The sequence below is a fragment of the Sesamum indicum genome, linkage group LG8 (genome assembly GCF_026168435.1).
Source record: "Sesamum indicum cultivar Baizhima isolate 11 linkage group LG8, ASM2616843v1, whole genome shotgun sequence".
Classification (NCBI taxonomy): Eukaryota; Viridiplantae; Streptophyta; class Magnoliopsida; order Lamiales; family Pedaliaceae; genus Sesamum; species Sesamum indicum.
Window position 1 is genome coordinate 30,500,314 of NC_142664.1, and position 18,764 is coordinate 30,519,077.

At 36.5% G+C, this 18,764-nt stretch overlaps 3 protein-coding genes across 4 annotated transcripts; 1 reads left to right on the top strand and 2 right to left on the bottom strand.

Annotated features, from left to right (window-relative positions):
- Positions 1-43: 43 nt before the first annotated feature.
- LOC105169608 (uncharacterized) lies at positions 44-1,971 on the bottom strand. Of its 2 annotated transcripts, none has more exons than XM_011090038.3 (3): positions 1,755-1,971; positions 1,606-1,666; positions 44-1,001 (listed from the first exon to the last, which is right to left on the bottom strand). In XM_011090038.3, exon 3 carries the CDS (start codon positions 975-977, stop codon positions 309-311), a length of 669 nt encoding a protein of 222 aa, XP_011088340.1. In that variant the 5' UTR covers positions 978-1,001; positions 1,606-1,666; positions 1,755-1,971; the 3' UTR covers positions 44-308. The 2 variants fall into 2 exon arrangements, with proteins under 2 accessions (XP_011088340.1, XP_011088341.1); XM_011090039.3 differs by having other exon boundaries at positions 1,634-1,666; positions 1,755-1,967.
- Positions 1,972-2,526: 555 nt separating this feature from the next.
- On the bottom strand, positions 2,527-14,934 carry LOC105169609 (transducin family protein / WD-40 repeat family protein). Its single transcript, XM_011090041.3, has 23 exons — positions 14,652-14,934; positions 13,614-13,945; positions 12,507-12,610; positions 12,105-12,173; positions 11,289-11,349; positions 9,999-10,138; positions 9,214-9,403; positions 8,774-8,835; positions 8,489-8,577; positions 8,043-8,112; positions 7,896-7,955; positions 7,512-7,658; positions 7,380-7,418; positions 7,254-7,288; positions 6,238-6,324; positions 5,867-6,032; positions 5,144-5,221; positions 4,706-4,842; positions 4,456-4,532; positions 3,743-3,812; positions 3,450-3,515; positions 2,966-3,117; positions 2,527-2,854 (listed from the first exon to the last, which is right to left on the bottom strand). Exons 1-22 carry the CDS (start codon positions 14,709-14,711, stop codon positions 2,983-2,985), a joined length of 2,274 nt encoding a protein of 757 aa, XP_011088343.1. The 5' UTR covers positions 14,712-14,934; the 3' UTR covers positions 2,527-2,854; positions 2,966-2,982.
- A 1,095-nt stretch (positions 14,935-16,029) lies between these two features.
- On the top strand, positions 16,030-18,600 carry LPAT5 (lysophosphatidyl acyltransferase 5). Its single transcript, XM_011090042.3, has 4 exons — positions 16,030-16,189; positions 16,667-17,454; positions 17,640-17,770; positions 18,094-18,600. The coding sequence occupies exons 2-4, from the start codon at positions 16,883-16,885 to the stop codon at positions 18,498-18,500; spliced, it is 1,110 nt and encodes a 369-aa protein (XP_011088344.1). The 5' UTR covers positions 16,030-16,189; positions 16,667-16,882; the 3' UTR covers positions 18,501-18,600.
- The last annotated feature ends 164 nt before the right edge of the window (positions 18,601-18,764 follow it).

Consider the following 18,764-nt stretch of genomic DNA (forward strand, 5'->3'; position numbering starts at 1 on the left):
AACATTTACGAGTTCGGATCCAAAATATAAGACACTATATACGTAGTGGAAGTAACAACTCGAAATACATTAAGTTACACTAGTACATTGTCTTTGGGCAAGATAATTACAAACCAACCTACAGATACATGAAAATCTGCATTCGATTTATTCAGTAAGAAAATTGATGAGGGTATTGGTGCCCCAGGAATCTAGTCCTTGATCACCAAAAATTTATCTAGCATATATAGTCGTGACACACAAGTGGAAGCCTACTGAACTAAAATATACAGTTTGCATTACTTAGAAATCCTACCCCATTATCAACTTCATGAAAGGATTAGATGCAAGAGTATAAGAAGACCAAGAAGTACGAATATAATCTTCCAGACAATTGGTTTCCATTCTATTGGAGCTGAATGATAGTGATGAAAACCGTGAACATAACCTCCATGAAAGGAACTAGGGAACAAGTATGGGACTCCAGAAGTTGCTCCATATACAGTAGCATCATGAAATCCATGAACCTGAAGGTTAAAAATGGCTGGTAGGGCACCAAATAGAGTAGACAGGGTGAGGTGACCGAACCTTGCAGCCGCCATTGGCATGAACCCTGTCATAGGATCAAACTCATTTGGTCGATTAAAATTCATTTCCACGCGTGGAGCAGTTTGGGGTCTCTGCCCCACTGGTCTATTTGGAATGGTGACACCTGGCATTGGGCGCGATCTTGGGTCACTATTTGTTTTACCTCTCCCATATATAGGAATTAACTTCTCCTCCTGTACGATAGCCTTACAAACAGGGCACTCATGAGAATGAGAATGGAGTTGAAGCCATTGGTAAAGGCAAGGCCAACAGTAAAGGTGACCGCAGAGGGTCACAATCGGTTCTTGTGCTAATTCAAGACAGATGTTGCATTCAAAGTTTCCTGTATCACACACTACATCTTCTGATGAGTAAGAGGCATCCATTGATTCACCAATTCCGCAATCCATATGTACAAACCGGGACTCTCAAATCTGTCCATTCATAACACAAAGAACCAAAATAATTTAGTTTTTACAGTTAAGAAGTTTTACTAAGAAATAAACTCTAAACAGCATAAACAATCAGTCTAGCAACCATAGTTATAGAAGAAACATCAATAATGAAAGAAAACAAGTATGGTTCCTACAAAATAAAGAAAACGGGAAATACAAATATGTCAACCCAAAGCTTAAAAGCAGGGTGCAAAAGTACAAGTGAAGCTCGTAATTTTAGAATGCAATATAACAAAAGACCACAATAAGATATTAAATTAGAACACTATCATGAAGAATGCAAATCTTTTTTATTGTTCAAGCAAAATAAGATTCTTTAACATCATGTACACAACGAACACCAACCAGATTGCAAAGAATGACCTGACTCCGAATCAGTCTCAGACTTTCAAACATTTAAAAAAAACACCATCATCTAATCTCAAAGCACCCAACAATCAAGCCACTTCAACAATTAAACACCTATAAAATATACATATCCATAATAATAAACCTAAAAACTCAAGGAAAATCCAACCATTGAAACCCTAAAAGAATCACACACCGAAAATAAAAAAAAATAATAACAACAACGACGACGAACCTTTCTCCCGGCAAAAGTTGATACTTACCAGAGAAGACAGTGAAGAGAGCTGCCGACAGATCTAAATTCCAAAAGAATTGAAGCAGGATTAGACAAAAATTATACAAATGTACGCACAAATCAAAGGAGTGATAATCGAAAAATCTAACCTCCTGGTGTGGCAAAAGGAATAGGTAGGTGGGATTGGAAAGAAATGACGTACATCTGGTGGGGTGTGGGCTTATTATTATGAGCAACGAAAAATGGTAGTAATAGGGAGAAATATTGGTATTTTACAGGGACCGAAATATAAATACAGGAAAAATTTGGATAAAATCGGAAAAGCCCAATTAGCAGTTGGTCGGTGGTGGCTGCCACTTGGGTTCTCCTTCTCTCAACACTCGGCCTCGGTAATGGGTGAAATTATTGAATGAAACGGGTGTAAAACACCCAATTCATCCGATCCAACACACTGTGCGGTTGAGAAGAGTAACATATGATATGGATATGAAAACAAAAATTATATACAAAGATTAAGAGATGTGGGGTCCGCCTGTGGGCCTTACTTCTCGACAACAAACAGTATACATGAAGTCAATATAACAGCACCTTTTCAATTCAATACTACTCTTCAAAATACCATATAAAACTGGATCTCTCTCTCACGATGATATTTCATGAGATTTCATTTGAAGAATCTAAACAATGAATTAAATTATTTAACCCACACACACACACATGTAATATTTGAGCATATTATATTGCTATAGAAAATGTATAATCCTGCCATAAGATCTACAAAATTCATTTTCCCTATCCAAAATGCATCAATTAGTTGTATGTGTTTTTCTAAAGTCTATATTTTGATTGCTGCTACACACACACACATATTATATATATATAGGCAAGGACAGCAGATGTCTCTGTTGGTGCATATGGAGATTACCTAACCAAACAATAATTTCATCTCATGGACATCAACTGGATTATATGTGTACATAGATATAGATATCCAAATTATATCCAAATTTTTCCCTATAAAACAAGCAAGGGCAACAAATTTCTTCCAGCCCTGAAAAATCCGGTTGGAATCAGTATCCAGACACTTCGATTTTCAACGTTTCAAAAGAACTCCAGATTTCGGGCCTGGACATTGTATAAATACTGGGTAAAATGCTCTGCAAGATTCTCCACTGTGAAAACTCCAGCAAACGGTTCTCTCTCAACTATGAATATTCTCCACTGTAATGCCATCTAACTGCACATAATCCTGTTGAAGAAAAATATTAGGGAAATTACAAATATGTAAATAAATGGCGTATAATCCAATGCAATTTAATAGTTCAAATAGGACTGGAGTTGTACATCCAGATCGACTTACAAGGATGTACTAAGCATTCAATTCTGTTTTGCGACCAGTTCTATGTCAGCTGCAACTTCAGCAATCTTGGCATCCTTAGATGCCTTTGCGGCCTTGACAATATTTACAACGTCAAAATCCAACGCCACTCTTCTCACTAGGCCTTCGAGCATCTGTTTGTAACAAAGAAACAATGCATGAACAACATATTGCTCGCTATTACCCACTAGATGGTGAGTGCAGTTTGAGGTGGAGATGAGATATGAAGATGTTCATTGGTACTTGTAATCATCAAAATGGTAAGCACACAGCAACTGAGAATTAACATAAATATTTGAGCTGGCAATCTTTTGACAAATGGCCATGCCATCAAGCATATTGGAAGCAAGTAAACAATAATTTCCAGGACATGGAATCCTTATTATTAACACACATGCCTCCCATGAACCGAATTATTACAATGTGGCAACAATCCAAGAAAAGATGTAAAATATTAGAAACCTACCAGCGATCCAATGGCCACCAAAGCCCGAAATCTTGAATCAGAATCTACAGTATCCTCTTCTGCCATCTTTCAGGAGATAAAAAGAAAAAAGAAACATAGCTGAAATGTTAATTACATCTGAGGAATTTGTGCTGACCATATCATGATCAGAGACTTGCATGGTCAAGAACTAGCCCCCTTAGGGGAAAAGGTAGTAAATCTAAATCCCGACCCTGATTGGTGCCTTTTTTATTTCTTTTCTTTTCATGCCATAAACGCAAGCATGTCATCTTTAAATGAAAGATAGGCAATACCTCTAATGCTGCTGAAAGAACTTGAGATTGGCCTTCCTCATCCTTCTTCTCAATCAATAGAACTGCGTAGCTGCAGAGTTCAAAAGAGTGTCAGTTCAGACCATGTTAATATCAGGGAAACAGGTGAACATATTCAAACTTCAACGCACTGACACAGGTTTGCATAAAGTTTTAGTAACTTCTAGTTACCACAGAGCTGATAATTATGATAATTTGCATGCAATAGTTTAGATCATATATACGGTGAAAATCCTAAAAGTTGGAAGAGTTGTCTTTGATGCGGAGTCAAAATTACACTGTCTAAGAGGTAAGGAAGAAAAAGGTCTAAGATCAGGAGAAACCAACTTGCTTGCATGCGGAAGGATACCAAAGCAGGTTGTCAAGGGGAGCCATGCAAAAATTGGAGGCAGAGGAGCTGGCTTATGCTCAAATTCATGGACACGTTTCATAAAGCAGCAGAATTGATTGAAGACAGAAACATACTGGTTAAGAAATGTGCAAAATAATCTCAAGGTCCAACAAACACAAAAGTGAAGATGCAAAGGATGGTTTTTTGACTTTGTTAAACAATGATTTCTTACAATGAATAAGATAATGCATTCTTTTCCACATTTTAAAGAGTCAACCAGAGAAAGGGAAAGAAACAATTCAAATTTAAAAACTGAACTTCAAAAGTAAGATCATATGCATCCTGGCATCCTGCTACTACTTACTTGAGTAACAATGTCGCATAAGACATTTGGACATTCTTATTTGAAGATGAGCAACAACTTGAGAAGGCATCAAGAATCTACAAATCAGTCAATGAAGAATGTTGCAATAAGAACCTATTAGAGGCAGACAGTACCATCAATGATAATAACGCGCTCCCTACCAGTAACACCAAAAACCACAAAAAAGTGCCATAAATTTTTTTATGCTCAAATGATTTTTGGCGCTTCCTACATATCAAAAGATACTTACCTCACCACGATGTACTAGCAACCATGCATGGTAGCATGAATTTTTGAAGAGATTAGTAACCACGCGGATGCTGGTAAGCAGATTCGCAGGAAGTGGAGGACTTGCAGTTACTTTCTTGATCAACTCGCTAACTATATCTGGTCAAAACAAATTAAAAAATGAGGCACCACTAAGATCAAATAAAATAAAGTTAACAGGCCCCAGCAGGAGAGTACTATATGATATTTAACGAGAGAAATAAGCAAGCAAGTTTTAGGAATACACCACAAACAAAACTGGCTCTCTAGAGTTACCATACCAAACAATTATTCTAGATCTACTTTGCAGGAAAAATCACAACCATGGGATGCACTTGGGTGAGGGGCGCATATCCTTGTCAATATAAAAATAAGTAATTATAAGTCCAGAAGAAATGGTTGGAATCAGATAGATATATACCATTTTCATTCTTGACATACTGCAGCAGCTTGGCAACTCCATCTGGGTGCAGTACAATCATCCTCATAACATCAATTACTGCAAGGATAGGTAGGTACAATATTAAGACAGCCCTCAAAGCAAATTTGCATAGTTTTACAAAGGTCACTTCCGTCGCTGAAAAGGCCTTTTGCACATAGTTGGCCATTTCTTTCAGAAGAATTATATTAAATCTGGAATCCTAACCTGCAAGATTTGATCACAGTTGAATTTCCGTTCCACAATCCATCTCTCCTTTTTCCTCTCTTAATAAGGTTAAAGGACCAGGGGTGACACATTATGTGGTTCAAAGACACAAAAACAAATTTAATTACTTTGGTTAAACACAAGGGATATTACTTTTATAACAGAAAAATTGTCTAGTAGGCAAGTAGCCTAGAAAATTGATCTTCCTCTTCATTTAGGTGGTTGTAATCCAAGTGACAGAATAACTATCTTCAACCTCTACCTCTTGGAATCAGCAGATCAGATTTGCCAATTTCAAGAAAGTTTGAATGCTAAATCTAACAAGATGCCAAAAAAAGAGCAAGCTAAATTCACTTCTACCATCGTGAAGCTGACGAGTTTAAAAGCATAGATTGAGTAGCTTGTTAACTTAAATCCGTATATAAGCCACAATACAAAAGAAAAGTACATTGCACTTGCAAGTCAAAACTAGCAGATTGTGACTCTAGGGGTAGTTACCAGGAAATAACATTGGAACTGGCCATGTTTTCAGCAACTTCATCGTCAATGCAACATCAACATCTGAGAATCTGCTGCTGTGATAGTGCGATGTGTCTTTCAAAATCTTGACAATTGCGCTCAATCTTGACATATCACCCTCATTAAGCGATGAACACTTTTTCTCCTTCAGTAAAGAGTTAAGATCAACACAAAGAAGAAAGTCGCATAAATAGCAAAGTAATCAAATGCACTGACAACTAATATTTCACATGCTTAGTTATATGTGCCAGGGGAAGGTACCGGCAGAAGAATAAACATGGCAATAATCAAATAACATATTTCATATAACATAAAGAGGCAATATAAAATACAGCAGTAAACAGTTTTACCTTGTCAGACAGCAGCGTGTTGTTAAACTCCGAAATCTTTCTGAGAATTCCATCAAACTGAGCGCTGTCAAAAACAAGCATTCCTTTCTGGATAGCAAAACAATAATTGCCTTGGAATTACTTCTGTATATTTTTTGCATTAACAGATAAGGAAAGAAATATCAAGTATCTGAATGAAATCAGTGCTACAGAGTCTGAACCAGCAGTAGACAGCTTATATATCTCAATTTGATGTCATTCTAGGTCACGTGTCACTCAATGTCTAGAATAAACATTATTCTCATGAATATTTCAATAACCAGCACAACAACTGGTCATCAAACCATTTAAGACCAATTTTATAACAAATCCATTCAAACATTTCATCGGAGTCACGTCCTACTTGGATGGATGCTTCTCAATGTCCAAGAAATTTACTTCCAATCTTTGAGTGGCTGATAGAACAAGCTATTAAGATTTCAATGATCATCCAACCAATTAATCATCACAACTCTAACGGTGCCGTTTGAACGATGGGGCATAAATACTCAAATGACCAGTTTGAAGCAATTGTTCAATGTGTCTCCACAAACACATCTACAAGATTCTACATCATGTGCCCAGTTTCATTCATGAGCCCTTCAATATTGACTTTCTAATACTCTCTCCATTTTCCTACCTATTCTCGTCCTTCAAGACATATCATCCACGGCATGGTTCAACACTTGTCTTGATGCAACTAGATTTTATAATCATGATCTTCCAACCAATACTGGAGCATGATTTAATAGACCGATTCACTTCATGCTTGCATAAGACATGTACGGTTGACATAAAGCACAAAAGAACTTTATTGACGAATTATGTTTTCTGTTCTTGATAAGTTAAGACTGGCATATCACTGGACATAAATTGGAGGGGGGGGGGGCACAGCACGTATGCTGTAAGCATGTTTGCCTCGAGTATAATATACAACTTAAAGCCGTGACTAAATCCAACAATGACAAAAAATGAGTAATAAAAGTAAAGATATTTACTTTGGGAATGTGCTTGTAAGAAGGTTTGGCGGCATCTGCATTTATCAGGCAACAATTACAAACCCTCTTCCACAAATAACATCAAAATGAAGGAAAAGAGAATGCAAGGTCAATAACGAAATAAACCTGGCAATTTGGATGGTGCTCCAGGTATATAAGCACTCGCTGACGCATTAAAATGAAAGCGAAACAGAAAGGATCAATGGCGCATACAAACCATAACAAAAAATGTAGTGATCTATAAACATTAGGTCTTACATCCAGTGTAGGGGTCCCGAAACAATGGATCTGGAGTGAAATCTTTCTGTCCTGTATTTTGCAGAATAAATTCGACAATTTGCTGCCGGAAAGAAAGAGGTAAATTTTCCTTGAGTAGCCACTGGTCAGCCACATCATATGGGTTTTCTGTAAGTAGGTCATTGTTTACAATGTCAACAAAAGGAAAGCCTCACGTGAAAATCCCTTTACCACCGAAAAAAAAGATTATCATACGGAGAAAAGAAAAGGAAAAGAAACTGCAATGTTACTGTACCACATTCTTCACATACAAAACTCACACTTGGCAATGCACATATAATTTTGATGAGTTGAGTACAAGCATTCTTGCATAGTTCCTAAAAATAAGATTCATCAAGAGTATACCTGATCGGTTATACGGCAATTTCCGCACAGGCTCACCATCTCCAATGTCGACATCAAATACTGAAAGACATGGGATGCAACTTGTCATTTCAAAGGAAAAGGAATATGCAAATGCATGAAGACGTAACTCAAGAAGAAAAGGCTAACCATAGTCATATTGAATCCCATCCAGCACCGGGCGTTTCATATCGTCAGGTCCATCAACAACTTCACCAATCTAAATGCGAAACGAAGATAATGTATAAAGGTGATACATAGAAATAACCACCAAATAACAACATTAAACTAAATAAAAGAAGCTGGATATGCAATACTCGAAGCTTCCAGCAGAATTCTGAAAATACCAATCCTAACCCGGTAAGAATCACATCAATGACTAAAGAACAAAAACAAATTAATGCAAACCAAAAAGAAAAAAACTAACAGAATAGGAGTAGGAAATCAAGAAACCTACAAACCATCAAAAGATCTCCAGCCAATATAGCTGAGCAGGCAAAGGCAGAAAAGCATGTTTGTCCAGCCATCTCAAAATGTAAAGTCAAGACAAACTGGAAAGTTAGTATATGATTACATGTATGGAAATGCTATATTACCTTATCCCACTTCTGTTCCCTCATATTCCATGCATAAGCCACACCGTTGTCTCCTTCTCGAACTACCTTTGTCTGCCCATCACTAGTTCCTAATCATTGAATCGTGAAACAGTTTTGCACATATAAGTATAATAATAAAAGCTCTTCAATCTGGTTGTTTTCAGAAGTAGGCAAACTTCATTACTGAATACAACACCAACTCAACCCCCATACTTCTATTGGAAACATCGAGTGGAGAATAAACTATCCAAGGAAAAGAATGACATAGTAATGCCAAAATCGTACCTGGAGTCTTTAACGCATCTAGACCAGGTAAGTCTTCCAATTTCAGCCCACCAACTCTTTTCCTAATGCACAATGAGATAAACATAAATAGATACCAACTGACTTGAAGAGTAGGCAAAAAATGCAAGTTTACCTAAAAGAAATAACTGATAGTAGGTGGTCCTCCAGCAAAAAGCGAAAAAAATTTAGAACCAAAAATATAACTACAAACTTGGTGAGTTGAGATAATATCATAATCTGCTAAAATGATCATTTGTGTCGAACAAGTCCATCAACTAGGATGAAAACCATGAATAACATTCGTTACTGCATAATAATAGCCACCAGTTGCCTTAATTTACTTTACACAATCCATCTTAAACAATAAAAACAAAAACATTGGACCTTGTAACTTTTTTTACAAGAAAATTACATAAGAACAGAGAAAATGGAGGCAATACCTACTGATCTTATACTGAGAAAGTAGTGAAGCAAAAAAATCAAGTTCTACAGCATCAGCAATCTTATCATGATATAAGGTCCAAACACGCACAACGCCATCAGAGCAAGCAGTCACTATGTCGCCATTCTCCAAGAATTTTGCATCCCAAACACAACCAGGATGCTCTATGCTTTGCACACAAACTCCATCTGCAAAAAACAGATTTTACATGTCCATAAGAAAGAAGCTCAAATATATGATAGACCTATCCTAGTGAAATAGAAACAATAAAATCTTATTGCAATCTATAACTTGATTCGTTCACATCAACTTTTATCATCTTGACTCAAGACAAACAAGGGCAGAAACTAGGAAATATATGTCAACAGATCCCCGAAAAGACATTTATTTAATTTGCACTTGCTGAAGGCAAACTTATCCTCAGAAATCTTGTACAATAAACCTTTCTAAGCAGATTGCCAACCATGTCCGATGAAACAATTAAAAAGAAAATAGAAAAAAGAAAGGAAATTCCAAGCTAAATTCAAGAAATAGTCTTACATGAGAAGGCCTGTTTGTGTTTGCATTTCCAATTTTCATTTTGAAACACAAGTGAAAACATGTTTGTTTTTATGTATTCTCATTCAAAACACGTTGATTTGACACCTCAGTTTAACATAAAACACAATCTCCTTAAGTAATCCATACACATTCTCATTTCACATGAAAACCTATACAAAATTGAAAACTCATTTTCCACTTAAAACTAAACTGAAAATGAAAATACAACAAACAGGTCCTAACCTTTCCATATTTTTGCTGAACAATCCTCACTACCACTCACTATAAGACCAGATGCATGAGCATCAACAGAGTAGACAATAGATGTGTGACCAACCATCTCCATCAGAAGTTCCCCACTGATAGCCCACAGCTTGATAGAACTGCCATTTAGAACTAAACAAGAATTAGAAATACAAGATTAAAAATACCAAGGAAAAATAACTTATTTCCTCCTTTAGAAACATAATAAAGAGTCTATGGGCAATCCAAATATAAGAAATTTCATTTCAACTATAAAGTAAACAACCACGAACACCTCTAAATCTATTTCTGCATCATGATCAGCAAAAATGTAGCAGCTATTCATGGGAAGAAGAAGAGATATCTAGTCAAAGACGAAGTTATGAGAAAAATGTAGCCATCTCTGCAAAAAGCTTGTACCATCTCATTTTCAAGAACCATAAGCAGAATGAATGAGGACCTAGTAAATGTTCCGGTATAAATTTAGAAAATCAGTATTTTTACTCCATTCTCTTTTCTCAATTCTGATGCTAGTGGAAGATGATGTCAGATACTGCAATCCCCTAGAAATTTTCATGTCCAGCAAGGGTAGCTTTAAATTTTCTTCTACACCATCAGTATCTATAATGCATTCCTAGCATTTTTCTTTTAAAATCAACTGCATGCTTTTAATCACTATCCAAACGTTTGTCGAAAAAGTTAGGTAAAACTTGCGTTTGCTCATAAACATTACAGTAGCTTGTGTCTCCCATTCTTAAGCATTAAAATAGTATTACACAAACTTTAGAAGATTAACCATATAAGTTAATAATTCCAACGTCCTAATAAATCCATTCTCAAAGACAGCTTGCATATCTGATTAACTGGTTGTTTGTATGCCTGTTTATGTGAATGTGTGCAGACAAGCAACATATATGCAGCTTGCGACCAGGTTTGGGCCTCACCTACATGATCCAGGATCTACATGACTACTTTTGCAGGTCCTAAGCTTGTGGGAAATGAATTAGTGGGGTGTGCTTTCCCCAATATGCGGCCATAGTGATGGAACAGGGTAGCCACATAGAGGAGATGGTTAAAATGTTTCCTGAAACCTTAGAAGTCCATCCTCCACAAAAAGCAACTAAATGGTGTAATAACTTCACAGTGAGTGTTTTTTGGTTCGTGGCACTAGAAGACAAATTTCGATGAAACTCAACTCCAGATACAACCAACACACCCCCTGGGTCCAAGTAATTGAAAGCAGTTAATTATGTAATTAACAGGTCTACCTTATACGAAACCAAATCTTACCCATCATGTGATGCTGAAAGAATACCTAGATTTGGCATAACAGCCAGTCCTCGAACGGTATCTGCAAAATACCACAATTTACAGAAACAGAAGAATTATTACACTTGCATGAGACTCGGAATCACATCCAGACAGTCAACCAAATGGTCAAATAAAGAAAAGATTCTCTCTGAGGAGGCTCTCTTATCTCCCTATCTCCGCTAAATTTTTCCAGATTACTGTCATCTAGCCTAACTTCATAGAGCTATTCTTATAGCTTATGAAATACTATGAAATAGGCCTGAACAAAACATCATTCACAAGTGCACATATGGCGTAAGAGGAATCTAAATCCAATCATGTGTTCCAGAGCTTGCCCATTAGCTGAGACCAAATAACAAAATGCATGATTATCCTCACATATGAATTAGGCCTGGAAAAAACATCATTCACAAGCGCACGTATGCCATAAGAGGAATCCAAATCCTCTCAGGTCTTCCCAGGCTTGCCCATTAGCTGAGACCAAATAACAAAATGCATGACTATCCTCACATCAACAGTTTCATCTTTAAAAAGAAAACATATGCTTAAGGCGTAATTTCAAGCTGCATCTGAGAAAACAAACAGTTTAGAACATAAACCAGCTCATTTCCTATCTAGAGTTGTGAACTTGAAATTGTCACACAGTAATATTCAAGAGAAAACACACATCTGGAGAGAGTCATTTATCACGGACTATGTCCAAATTAAAGATGCTAACATTCAATCATTAGATTTTAGGGGCATGTATGAGGAGAAAAACAGTAACATTAATGACAAGAAAGTAACAAGGGAAACCTGTATGTCCAAGGAAAGTGTGGATACAGGACTTTCCCTTCCAGAGCTTCAAAGTCATGTCGCTTGAACCTAGATAAGCATAAGAACAGTTAATATTGAGTTTCAATCAAAAGCTAATCTAGGGTCATCAATTTCTGGCCAAACACAAATATTTTAACACCACAGCCAATGTATAGTTTAGTTACATGTAATGCGACCAAAAGATCTCTAAAATGTGCAAAATGGGAGACCAAATTCCTCTTTCTATAAAAAAATGTATAAATATACATAAATAAAATAAATATAAGAATAAATTCTACTTCTTTTTTTTATTACCTGGTTAAATTTTAATTTTATGGTTGAAAAGCACGAATTTAAAAACTAAAGACTTCTGATGGAATAATAAGAAAATAAAGGCGTTACCTGTAACAAGCTCGCCAGAAGGCAACTTAACAATTGCTTGAATTGCTGCATTATGGGCTTCCCAGGCCTCAAGTTGTTGGCCTCCCCTCCAGCGTCTCAATGTACTGAAATAAATCCGACCCATAAGAACAGAGTAAACAGAAGATATGTTCCAAATTAAGTCAGTCAGAAAAATCTGTTCGTATATCAAAAGATAGAGAGCAAGACATACAATTCAGCAAAATGCATATAGAGATTAGAGAAACAAGAAAGTAGCACTAACACAAGTAATTACCTATTCCTAACATCTGAATTCATAACTTATTAAGAAAGAAACTAATTGCATCACAATCCTTCTACCAAGGCATCTACGCATAAAAACGGCTCAACTTGACTGTCCTTCTATGTGTTATTTCTGCATCCTAAATGTGTTTTCATGCACACATGCTCAACTGTTTGACCAAGGCAAAGGTTGGTCATCTTGGACCATAAGGCAGCTTCAGTCCACCATTTTACCACTTTCAGAGAGTGAGAAATATAGTGATAAAAATACTTAAAGCATGCAATTAAAAAAATAGTATCATAAGCACTTATGATGATCTCCAATGGACTAATATGCTAATTTTAGTTAAAAAAGGAGGAAAACAATAAGGCAAATGTTGAATGTGCTTCATATAACAAGTTCTCGAATAAAAAAATGAGTTGGTGACTAGAAAATATGTTTCCTCTTAGCACCTACAACAACCATTCAGAGGATGCACAGAAACCATAATCTACAAGGCCAAAGGAGAAGTGTTAGCCATAGTTTGAGAATCAGTATAAGTAATAATTATTTCACTAGAGTGGGTCCCAAATCCCAACCAACCAGAGGGAGACATATATGTCACTGATCCATCATCCAACAATTAGAGAAAGGATCATTAAAATCATTTCAGTAGACCAAAACATAGATTGAGAGAAAAGTACCTAATTAAATAAATAACGTTTTATGGTTTGCTGATGTCAGATCCAGTATCTTGATTATAGCATATTGTAAAATGACAAACAATAACTTTCACAGCTTGAAGTGCAGGGTGAGATAAAGTACATTAAAAAACATATTCAGATCTGCCACAGAAGTTCACATACCAATCTACGGATACTGAAATAATATCTGAACCATCCAATGCAATTCCAGTGACTTGCAATTTATGACCCTTCAGCATCTGAACTTTCTCTCCGGTGGCCAAATTCCAGACCAGAATAAGAGTGTCCATCCCTCCAGATACAATTCCACCCTGAGGAAACTCCTCATTTGGCGGGATCCAAGACAATGGTCCCACAAAACTAGTGTGGCCCAATAACATTTTTGACATGATGTAGTCACGCTTTTGTGATTCATCTAAAGTCCAGAACCGAACAGTTCTGTCTCTTGAAGAAGTCGCAATACCAGCATCACCACATATGCATATACCACGAGCCTAGAGATGATGAAAATGCAACAAAGAATATCAACACAAACACATGAAATTTGCATTTACACTTTGTTATCAAACAAATAAGTTCCAAGCTGCCTGAACAAAGACTAGACAATTGCTTGTTCATATAGTATCAGTATTTCAATCCACTTTGCTTGACCAGTTAGTTTATAGATTCAGCCCCTTACTTTGTGTACATAAACTGCTAAAACATCATAAAAGGAAAGTAAGGGATCATTTTCATATTGGCCTCAGTTGTAGCTTAAAAGAAGAAACATCAACAAGAAGAAGGTCTCGCAAGAATTTTGAAATTTCAAGACAGAACTTTTTTCTTGAACAAACTTACAATTGATGACAAGCAAACAATTAAGAAGTCATCAAGAATACTTTACAGTCGCATGCATCTTAAGAGAATTGGGAATTAGATTAAACCAAACATCGACTCTGCATTTAAAACACAGAAAATACCATACGTGAAAATGAAGGGATCTTTCTCTGTATTCGGCTCAATTATACCAAATAAAGAAGATCACTAACAGCAAGAAAACCTGGAAATATATTTAAATTTCATAGTAGAACTAATATTTGAACGAAATTACAACAAGCAAACAAATAACTGCAACGCATTGTAGCCCAAGAAAAGCAAAAGCAAAAACGAGAACGGAAACATCAAGAAATCTACAAAACCATGAGAATTGGGATATCATACATCGTCCTCGTGACCTCGGAGTTGGCATCTCAACTGATACTCTTTAAAATCGATATCCATATATGCAAGATACTTCAATCCTCAAAACAAGAATTTTAGGGTTTAACAGAGATTTTCACCGACTGAAGATGGAAAAACGTTTGAAGATGAAAACTTTTACAAGTTCTCAGGCTGATAATCCGACTGGATGTGCCAAATATATAACACTCCGTCGACACGGTAAATTTTCCTGCGACGCAAAGGTAAATTTTTCCGGTTGGGTAAAATTTGTGAATCACTTGCCTTCCAAGTCAACCGACGGAATAATTTCCTCCAATATTCTTGAACGGGTGTTACGACTAAAGAACTTCTGGCCCAGACCAACAGTGAGGAGATCAAAGAGAACCGAAAAGGCTTACAACTCCCGTGGCGGGCCTGAATAGTTTATGGGCCTGGATTTGTATCTTTCTTGAGGCTATGGCCCATTCGTTAATTAAATATACATATTCCATTTTTAGAGGTAATAATATTATATATATATACACACACACACACACTTCATTTTCTCATGTAACTGTGCAACTAACTATTGTACCCTTATTATCTACAAAATTTGAAGAAGCAAGGCCAACTAAGTAATTTTATGCATACTTTATTTTAAAGGATTAAATTACAAGGGACTCCCTTAAAATTTATTGTAATTACAAATACTCATTATTTAAAAATTTACAAATACCTTGATACGGTATAAAATTAAAAATTATCATTTTCCTTATTCAAGATTGGAACAGGCAACAGAAGTTAGAGGAAGAGGATGAAACTTTTATGTTGTTCTTGTTTGGTTCATTCTTTCATATGAATTTAAAGGATCACCAATACAACCATTAGTTAGAATCTTGTAGGATCTACCGACAATGGCAACCATCAAATTCTAGCATACCTTATTAAATATATTTAGTACTAGTGTATTTATGAAAAGCTAACCTAGTTCGTTACATAATTAGTGAAATGGGTTGGTATCTTTTCAAAACTCGGTCGGGCCTATCTGTTAGCAGCCATAAAGTCTTTGGGCTGGGTCCTTGAAGCCTCATATTCTTCTTGGATCGTAACGTACTTTTGAAATTAATAATGATCTAATAAATATCAGTTTCTGACAGTTCATTATAAAAGGTATTTATTAACAATCGTTAATTTTAAAATACAAAAAAAATATCTCTATTTATAAAAGACAATTTACTCAAAAGATAATTGAGGGACTAGTACAAAAGTTGTCTTTATGCCGTTAGTAGTTTGTATTATTGTCGCCGTCAACGGAATTCTTGAAGAAAAAAATAAATCACTGATGAATATTTTCCACGTTTTAGTCTTTGTCTAGTTACAAATTTAGTCTGCATTGATGGGCTCGTGATGGGCCCTCTCACTGACTCTTAGCCAGCCGAGGAACTGTTGTTCCACAACCCAACTTCCACGAGAAAAACTCAACAAGAATTATTTCTCAGAGTTATTCCAGCAAAATACTGGATAATGGTTTAAAGAGAAATCTCCCAGGATCCTAAAAGGTGTGTCCTCTACTTTTCTTGAATTCCCAGGATATGCATGTTTTACATGTATTTCAGGATTCGTGATTTGGATTTTGCTTGACGGCTAAACTGATTAACCACTTCATTTACTTTTTACTTTGTTGCGCATTTTTTTCCTTAACTTGTAGCTCAATTGATTGCTTATGTGTTCAAGAATTAGCTAAAAGGGAGAAAAAGGCACCGAAGTAATTGAATTCTTAAGTTGACAATTCTCAACTCTTGGGTTTTTGCAGGTTGTTTGATTCATTGTGGTTCTGGGCTCAGTAAAATTTTTCTTGATAGGAATTTTCTTCTGTTTAAGTTTATTCCATTTGGATCAATTTATATGTACAGCATTACAGTATTCTATATGATGTCCATGGTTGTCGTACTAGTAATTTGCTCATCAGTCTTGGTCATGCTTTTTCTTGTCCCCTTTCTTTGATCGAGATTCTGATTTTATGTTATTTTCTGCAGATTTGGGTTACTGAAAGGTCCAAGCTTATAACTAGTTTTTTTCAAGATCTGCTCATAAGATTGTTCTGGCAAGCCAAATGGTGTAGCCCTCTGTCTTCACTACCACGAATTCACTGACATACAGTGTGATTGGATTTATAATCATATTGAGGACCTTTAAATTCGTTCGTTTTTCTTGTACAGTAGGAGCTATTAGTGCTTCTGCTGTCTCGTCCCATGGAATCTGACTCAGTTCTTAAACTAAAAAGAGGGCAAAGACACCGGCCCCTGACTCCTTTCAGAGTAATAAGGGGTGTTCTTTGCTTGATCGTCTTAGTCTTGACAGCATTTGTATTGTTAGTGTATTTTGGCTTTTGGACAGCCATTCCTTTGAGATTTTTCAGCATGCATCACAGCAGGAAAGCAACGGCGTTCATCTTTGGAAGTTGGATTGCTCTTTGGCCTTTCTGGTTCGAGAAAATAAACAGGACTAAGGTGGTATTTTCTGGAGACTGTGTCCCTGCTGAGGAACGTGTGCTGCTTATTGCCAACCATAGAACTGAGGTCGACTGGATGTACTTGTGGGATCTTGCATTGAGGAAGGGATGTGAAGGTTACATTAAGTATATTCTTAAGAGCAGCTTGATGAAATTGCCTGTTTTTGGTTGGGTTTTTCATGTAATGGAGTTTATTCCTGTGGTGAGGAAATGGGAGGCCGACGAATTAATGATGCGCCAGATGCTGTCAAGCTTCAGAGATCCTCGAGATCCTCTGTGGCTTGCTGTTTTCCCGGAGGGAACAGATTTCACGTATTTTTCTGTTGCCTGTTTTTCCTAATTGATCTTTGCTTTCCTTTTCTTTCAATTTTATGTCTATTTTAAAAGGAAAATTGATATTATCTTGCACTATTGAAGGCAGTATGCTGTTCATTTTGAAGCACAATGTGTGATGTTCAGCATTTTTCTCACTCCTTTTTTCATGCATTCTGATGCAGAGAACAGAAGTGCGTGCGCAGTCAAAAATATGCTTCTGAAAATGGACTTCCTATTCTGAAGAATGTGCTGCTTCCCAAGACAAAGGGGTTTCATGCTTGTTTGGAAAATCTGAAGGACTCGTTAGATGCAGGTTCTTTCTCTGTCTTCCTAACTCAAAACGCTGCTTTCTTTTCTGCCCTGAAATTGCTGTTATGCAAAATAAGTTCAACAACTAAACTTGAATGGAAGGAGAAAATGTCAGGTTAAGGAACGTCAAGCAATTTTAAACCGAATATGAGGCTGTCTCTGAAGCACACAGTGCACAAAGATTAACCCCTTCTCATACATTCCAAGGAAAACAGCAGGATTGCTTTTTAGCGACTAGCAGCCTTAAATTTGTCATTTACGTCTTTTATTGTGAAGAAATTCTCCTTTTTGTAGAAGCCATCCTAATTGGACTTTTGATATTTGCAGTTTATGACATCACAATAGGGTACCGCCAAAACTGCCCATCTTTCTTGGACAATGCCTTTGGGGTCGACCCCTCCGAAGTTCACATCCACGTTCGACGTATTTCACTTAAAGAAATTCCAACATCTGAAGATCAGACCTCTTCTTGGCTGATGAATACATTCAGCCTCAAAGACCAAATGCTGTCTGATTTTTACACGCAGGGGCATTTCCCAAATGAAGGAACAGAAACAAGCCTTTCTACAGTTAAGTGTGTAGTTAACTTCATTCTTGTAATGATCTTGACTGGAACATGCACATTTCTTACCTTTTTCTCCTCGATCTGGTTTAAAATATATGTCTCGTTAGTCTGTGCTTACATGGCTTCTGCGACATACTTCGATGTTCGGCCCTCGCCTATAGTTCACTAAATGCTCGACATTTTAAGATAAACTTTAGAAACAAGATTCTTGTTATGCTATTTCCAGATGTGTACTTGTTTTGTCCCTTGATGTATATTTTTCCGTCATATATTTGCTGTTATTGCCTAACTCACTTTCGGGCTTGGTGATGACGCCTATGTTAGTTTGTACCCACATAATGTATCCATCGTTAGATCACACATAATATCGTCGTCATCATGTATTAATCCAACGATTCACAACTTATGGAGGTACTAATTCACATGTGCAGCA